Source organism: Rhododendron vialii, chromosome 12a (genome assembly GCF_030253575.1).
Source record: "Rhododendron vialii isolate Sample 1 chromosome 12a, ASM3025357v1".
In the NCBI taxonomy this organism is placed as follows: domain Eukaryota; kingdom Viridiplantae; phylum Streptophyta; class Magnoliopsida; order Ericales; family Ericaceae; genus Rhododendron; species Rhododendron vialii.
In genome coordinates this window covers 15,779,818-15,787,640 of record NC_080568.1, presented here as the reverse complement: position 1 = coordinate 15,787,640, position 7,823 = coordinate 15,779,818, and the positions used below count along the sequence as shown (strand labels likewise).

The following is a 7,823-nucleotide window of genomic DNA, read 5'->3' as shown; positions in this document are numbered from 1 at the left end:
TTCAATTACTATCTTGGCTCATCATTAACTGTTTAAAGGCTAATAAATAGACTATGTGTTGGAATTAAATAGTGCATGAATTAATCTTATGTTGAACAACTATGGGCCAGTCTCGCGGCTGGGTAGAGAGGGGTGCCTAACACCTTCCTCTCATTGTACCTTTGGCTCCCGAGCTCAGAATCTCTATTTATTTTTCCTAATTTTTATAAACTAGGTGGCGACTCTGTTTTGATGATAACCGCTATCATGTGGCGATGTTCCTAGCCATGGGAATATCCACAATATTGGTTTATGAAGTAGAAAGCAAACAAACAGCAATGATCAATCTGTATGGCAATGCCCTGCTCCAGGGAGGTGTCTACACTGCTCAAAATGGAGGCAGGGCTGGTAAAGATAAAAGTCGTGACCTCACCATGGAGTAAATTTTGTGAGCAATTACCTCCTAAGAGGGAGATATACCTTGAAACTTCCTCATATTCCTCTCAATCCAAAAATGGTAAACAGTAGTTGTAAAGACCAACTTTGCAATAACAGTTTGAAAAGATTTGCCTTTTAAACTGGAGAGGAAAGTGACCCATTTAGGCCAAGTTCTAGAGTGCCAAGAGACCCTAATTTTGGAAAGCATGGTATTCCACACTTGCTGTGAGAATGCACAATTAAAGAAAAGGTGGTCATGACTCTCACTTCCTTGACAAAAACTACACTGAGGGGAAAGGTTCATGCTAAACAGCACCAGCCTATCAACAGTAGATAGCCTAGTCTGGATAGCCAACCAGGTGATAAAGCTACATTTTGGAATATGGGTTAGGAACCACACCAATTTTTCATTTACCCAAAAAAACCACACCAATATGTGCCACACAACTGTTGGGAAGGGTGTTCTTGATTTATCCCTCAGTGACGCAATTGAGAACTGACCATTAGGAGTGAGAGTCCATCTAATGTGATCTGCCTCCTCCAATCTTGAGGGGATAAGAGGTGGCAAGGTTCCTCTTACCTCATTGAGCTCAAGGGTTTGTGTGATGGGAAAAAAGCAGATTGAGTTTTGTAAAATGTGAGACACAGTAGCATCCTTAGAAATTCCAGAATCAAAGGCAATCTTGGGGCTGAATTTTACAATTAGAAGACCAAGTGGATGCCAATTATCATACCACAATGAAGTGGATTGGCCATCACCTAGTACATTAAGAAAATATGGTTGCACCAAAGGTCTTAGGTTCAATAATTTCCTGCAAACCCATGTGCTCCCAGGGATTTTAAGATTCCAAAAATTCTTCCCTTTTATTAAATATGATTTAACCCATTGACACCACATAGATTGCTCCCCCACAGAAATCAGGAACCAGATGTGCTTAGCAATGGCAACCATGTTCCAAACTTGCATGGATTTGAATCCAAGTCCCCCCTCCATCTTAGGAGAGCACAAGTGCTCCCAAGAGACTTTTGCACCAGTTCTCTTGAGGTTTGGGCCAGACCAAAGAAAAGCCCTAAGTATAGACTCTACCTCTTTAATCACCTTTTTGGGGATGATAAATAAAGAGGACCAATAGGTTTGCATGGACAAGGGCTCCGTTGTTCATACTAACTTCAGGGTATCCATCAAATCCACCATTACATCCCAAAGCATGACTTTGCCCAGATATGGGCAAACACCACCTAAAGAATTCACACCTTTCAATTGTTTTTGAACAGGAATAGGACAAGTTCCCCGGGTTTTTTGACTTAGGCCCTACAATCCTCAAGTTTTCCCACATCCCACAATAACAGTTTGGTGTTGTTGGGTCATAAAGAGGAGCCTGAGTCTTGTCCCCATCATCACCCCGGTTATTAGTGGTCGAAGAAGACATTTTGGGCACTACAATTCTAAAAAAAAATGTACAAAAAATTCATCAAATGAGCCTCAAATTGAACTTGCATTCTATAATATTGAGCAGAGTAGCCAAATTTATTTAAAAAATAACACAAACTCATAACGTAAAAAATATGTTAAATCGAATGCTCAATCGATCAAAAAATATTTCATTACAAAAGCCATAATAGAGATAATTGAGAGAATAGAGGTAGTTTTGGCCAAAGAAGGCATAAATGTTTGAAAGTATCGCATCCAAAATATAATTTCATACCTAGAAATCACGTATATGTGGTGGTGGATGGCAGTGAAAGGCTGGCTGTACACAAACAGAGGGACAAAGGAAGGGTGGAACTGGAACTGTGTTCTTCAGAGAGAGAGAGAGAGAGAGAGAAAGAAAGAGAGAGTTTAAGTGTGTGCATAGGGGAGGGAGGGTCATATGTGACAGGTGAGACAAGTACTTATAAGTGGGGAAGTTATTTCAAAATTTTCACATGGGCAGGAAATGTTTTCAAACAAAAAAATTCAAGTGTTTGATTTTATTTATGGAGGGGGGTTTTAGTGATAGTAGAACGGAAATAAAGAAAAATTGTGAAATTTGTAGGGGGATGAAAACAATGGGTGTTTCGAGTAGCACCAGATTGCAACGGCTACTCGTGTCTCTTCACCGGAACCCTAGTTCGTTGCCTGAACCCTAATCTGCAAAACAGACAAGAGGTGAGCGCACCTTTGCCTCTCGTGGCAAAGGCCCTCCAATGCCTAAGTTAGTATCACGTACTAGTAATCGAACTCTTATTAGTAGGAAAATAATAAAGAATGCCACGTATTGCGTACCTCTTTTTTTTAGGTTTACCTTGTATTTATAGAATCATAGATGCTTGCTGCCCAAGCATCCCTGATGCCCTAGGGTTCCTATCTTGTATTGGAATCCTGGGCATTTTGGATTCTCGTTCCCTTATCAGTTTATTACTTAAGAGTCCTTTTAGGACTCTTCTCTGTAACCGGCTGAACATCCCATTATTGTTGGGTATCTTTTTTCCAGATCCTACATTCTCGTGATCTCATTCCTTAACGGAATACCACTGTTTTCTGGATTCTTCCAGAATGTTCCCTATGCTCCAACACTTGATTGGAGTTCTTTCCTTTGTTCGGCTCTCTCGTAGCCGAATAGACTGCCTGGATCGGCTACTTTTCATGTAACTTGGTCTTTGTTTAACTATTTGGACCAATGTAATGGTATGTCTCTATCTGCCGAATAGTCAGTTTAAACCAATGACTTCTCATGCCATTGATCCATATCGCCGACCACCGCTCATGGTGATTTTTATTGTGTTTAACTCGTGATCCCTCGTATCACGTGCTAGGTTATTACTTTATCTGTTCGGGAATACCTCCCTACAATTGCTCCCCAGCTTTGCTTGTTGTCGCTGTTCGGGGGTTATAGGTAAAGCTAAAATTAGACCTTGAGCCGAGCTCTTTGAGTCCCGTGTAAATATAATACCCAAACCCATTGATGTTTTTTGGTGGTTTTATCATCATGCCGTCTCGAGGAAAGGACTCCACGTGGCGTATTTCGTACACTTTGCATTTAATCCATTCTACCGTTTCATAAACGGCATCAGAACGGCCATCCGTTCAAACCTTTCTTTCCCCGTTACTTTTTATGTAACGGTGCGAGCGGAGACGTTTCATCTCCGTTCCTTTTCACTCTAAACCCCTAAAAGGGATATTTTTTGGGTTTTTCACCCAAAACTCGAATTCTCTCTTTCTCTCTCTAAAACCAGGCGAAATCTACCCGCCTCACGTCCGCCATCGCCGTCGCCTGCAAACTTCGATTGGTGTCCCAGGGAATCTTCACAATATCTTTGTAAGATCCTCATTCTTACTTCATTTTTTCATTCCATTCTGAGATCTCAAAATCTCTAGTTCCTAGGGCTAGTTCATACCCCTTTTTTATAGCTTTCTTTTGAGTATCTCAATGGCGGATGACAATGAAAACCTTCCCAAACCCATCAAGTTTAGAAAACTTTGTGAAACTCCTACCGCCATGGCAGCATTTAGGGCAGAATATAACATTCCAGACAACGTGGGCCTCGAACTCGCCCCATTGGGAGCAGATAGGGACGGCGGCTCGTGGGATAGAATGTGTATCCCTATTGTGGCCATCGTCAAAGGTGGAGTTCGATTTCCCCTTCACCCACTACTCCGCCAGATCCTGAACTGGTACCGTCTCACCCCCATGCAAGTTTCAACAAACGTTTTTAGGCTGATAATGGGAGTGGTAGCTTTGAATAGGATTCTGGGGACCCAACTAGGAATTTGGGACATTCAGTGGTGGTATAGCATCGTGCTAAACCCTGAGTACAATACATATTACTTCAAGGTTAGAAGAGCAGAAAAGCGTCTCGTGCTAAATTTGACTGATTCTGCTTGTGACCATGAGATTGACTTCCTCTACGTTACCGGAGCATTCGAGCTGATAGGGGAAGATGGCCAGGTGGTGGGCCTCCATTGCCCCCACATTTGGGGCTACCCACGTATGCTCCTGATTTTATTTGTTCTACTCGTCCATTTCTTTCCACTGTTTTCCTCTGTTTTTTTATTTTAAAGCATACCTGTGTTCTAATCTGCAGCGGATAACACCAACAAACGTCCCAGGCGAGAGCCAAGTTACGTCCGAACAGCGAATATTAACAGGATCTTGAAATATACAGGTGAGCCCAATACCTTAACAGTTGATCGGGGTCGCAACGCGGACGTTCTATTAGGATACGATCCTGCGTACAGAGGGGTTATTGACAGAAGACTCGCCAATCCGAGCACTAGTGCTGCCTCAACCTCAACCGCTCCCCAGCCGAGGAACTCGAGATTCATTTCTAGAGTTATGGTTGCCGGACAACCAGGTGAAGTTCCCATTTCAGAAGGCGTGTCGCTTCCTCGTTTAAGACTTATAAGATCTACACGTGGACTTGTCTTTGAACAACAACAGCCCGAACAGCTGGTTTCAAACCGTGATACCAGCCAATCCTCCTCCTCTGGTTATTCTCCATCTCCTCCTGATCCAGGTACAATGACTCGTCAACCCATTAATCTGAGCTCTCTACTTACTGTGTCCGCACGAGGTCAAGGCCAGGGGAGGTCGACTGGGCATGCTCCTCCACCACCTCGCCGCACTAGGGGGAACTTGACACGATCCCCCACCTCTCCTCGGGAACACGATAGTTCCCCAGAGGCTACAAATGCTAATCGGAACAAACGTCCTAGGACTGAGGACCAGAGTAACTAAGCCGGACAGGCTGACATGACTGGTAATCAGCCCTCATCTTCAAACTCCCAAATGCTTCCTCAAACATGGGCCCCACAATTCATAAGGAGAGATCGACTCGTCCATATTAGGGATAGTGCTAGTTCCTCTGAGACTGCACTAGCACGTGCACAAGGCCTGCTGCTACCTGTAGATGTCCAGAAGGAGGCTACATCCTCTCCTGATCGATTGGTGTCCACTGGTCTCGTCAGTGGAATCAAGGTAATTGGTCTTTACAACTTCACTTATAGTTGTGTTTCTCGTTGGCTCTTGATTTCTAGCAACTGCTTGTTTCTTGCCAGTTTATTCAAAAAATGATGGTGCTGGGTCAAAAAATATAAGAGATTGAACCAGAACGCAATAGGCTTTTGAGAGACAACACCAGGCAACTGCAGACGATTTCCAGACTCGAGAGAGAAAGAGACAAAGCCAAAACTGAACTTGAAGGGACAAAGGGCAAACTTGAGACTGCTGAGGGTAACCTTAGCCAGGCTTTATCTGAAATCGATGGTACAAAAAAGATAGCCTTTGAAGAAGGTTACCAAAAAGGTTTTGACATAGCAACAACCAATTACGTGCAACAGATGTCGGCAATCCAAGATCAAATTTGGGCAGCTTGCTGGGAGGCATGTCTTACCAAGCTGGGGGTTGCTGAGGACTCACCATTTTTGGGTTGACAATGATCTGCCAAGCACCCGTGCTCAAAGCATTCACGAACCAGCGGAGCATCCTGAAGACGACATCGAGCAACAGATTGAAGAGTTTGCTAATGCTGGAGAGGAGACCCCAACAGACACCCGGGATACTACCATGGAACGTTCACCTGTCCGGGATACAGCTAATGAACCTATTATCTTGGAGGAGAATGCAGCTGGAGATGGTGCCGTTACCGAGATCAGTACTGATGTTCCAGATGAAACTCCTCTAGAGGTCTAGAATGTGGACTGATAGGTAAGTATTTGACATGAATTGTTAATATTTGGAAAAGTTTGGCTGGTCCTGCGTGACCATAAGCATTGGCCCTGCGAGGCACCAGTATTGTTAAGACTTTTAATAACACAGGTATTCGGCCCCTTGCGGCATAACTATACATTTTGCTCGGCTTCCTTATGTGTTTACATGTGTTCGGATGCAAACAGCTTATTCAAACAAAGTTTTTGATGATTGACCCTTTAAACATATGCTCGTTATGTTTACTTAGCCTAGTGTTTCGTACTCAGTAATTCTGCACATCTAAATGAATTGTAAGTTTTGCGTACTTATACAATCCTCAGCTTCTCGTACTTTATTTAAGTTTCTCGTACTTGAATATTTCTAAGTTTCTTGTACTTAACATGAATTGCAAACCATACAAGTGTTTCATACTTGTACTCGCTAAGTTTCACGTACTCAACAGTTTTAAGTTTCTCGTACTTAGTGTGTAGGTGCCTGTTCCCTGCTCCCCAATACGAATGGGGGAAAACAAGCCCGTAGTTCGTATTCTTTTAGAATAAATACCAAGAACGCAATATTATACTGCAAAAAGTGATGTTATTCATAATCTTTGAAACGCAAGTGGGCGTTATTCATACCCCTTGCAACTAACAAGTAATAAAAACAAATGAGTTCTACTTGTAACTCCCACACAATCACGATGTGCAGCCCTAAAAGAATGGAGGCCTTTAAACAAAAAACTTCCTTAAATTATGGACATTCCAAGGCCTTGGCACTGGGTTTCCTTCCAAATCTGTCAATTTGTAAGCCCCTATGCCCACAACCTCGATCACTCAATACGGGCCTTCCCAATTGGCTCCTAACTTGCCCTCGTTGGCTACTTTGGTGTTCCCGAGCACCTTTCAAAGTACAAGGTCTCCAACACCAAACTCTCGTGGGTGAACATTTTTGTTGTAGCTTTTCATCAGCTGCTCCTGATATGAGGCTAAATGAACCAGAGCCCTTTCCCTTCTTTCCTCGGCAAGGTCAAGCTCAATCTCAAGCGCCCTGTCATTGCCCCCACACTCAACCAATGCAGTTCTATTGGTTGGAAGGCCAATTTCTAGGGGTATAACTGCTTCTGTACCATATGCTAATGAATAGGGGGTCTCTCCCGTAGACCTCCTAGGCGTCGTTCTATGCGCCCATAGTACCAATGGTAATTCATCTGGCCATTTCCCCTTTGCTTTATCCAATCTTTTCTTGATCCCGTCAAGAATGGTTTTGTTAGAAGCCTTTGCCTGCCCGTTACTCTGAGGGTAGGCTGGGGTTGAGTAGTAATTTTGTATCCCGTATTGGGCACAAAAAGCTTTAAACTTTTTCTGAAACTGGGACCCATTATTTGTAATCAATGAATAAGGGACCCCAAATCGAGTAATAATACTTTTCCATACGAACCTTTCTATCATAGGTTCAGTGATCTTAGCCAATGGTTCTGCCTCGATCCGCTTAGTGAAATAATCCGTTGCCACCAACAGAAATTTCCTATTGCCAGTTGCTTTGTGGAGTGGACCCACGATGTCCATACCCCATTGGGCAAATGGCCAAGGACTTGTCAATGGCACCAAGTCTTCTGCTGGTGTCCGAATCATTGGTGAGAATTTCTGACACTTTTCATAGATTTTCACATAAACATTGGCATCTTCTTGCATGTGTGGCCATCAGTAACCTTGGGTAATTGCTCTGTGGGCTATGGAT

At 43.2% G+C, this 7,823-nt stretch overlaps 1 protein-coding gene across 1 annotated transcript; it reads right to left on the bottom strand.

Moving 5' to 3' along the window:
• Positions 1-442: 442 nt before the first annotated feature.
• On the bottom strand, positions 443-1,411 carry LOC131309495 (uncharacterized). Its single transcript, XM_058336120.1, has 2 exons — positions 866-1,411; positions 443-760 (listed from the first exon to the last, which is right to left on the bottom strand). Exons 1-2 carry the CDS (start codon positions 1,409-1,411, stop codon positions 443-445), a joined length of 864 nt encoding a protein of 287 aa, XP_058192103.1.
• Positions 1,412-7,823: the final 6,412 nt, after the last annotated feature.

What these genes read in the sequence shown, in the direction of transcription:
- LOC131309495 (XM_058336120.1), bottom strand. Translation starts at nt 1,411, where the DNA reads ATGGAGGGGGGACTTGGATTCAAATCCATGCAAGTTTGGAACATGGTT. An exon ending in CAAGAACACCCTTCCCAACA is followed by an intron (nt 761 to 865) that starts GTTGTGTGGCAC and finishes TTGGCTATCCAG; the next exon opens with ACTAGGCTATCTACTGTTGA.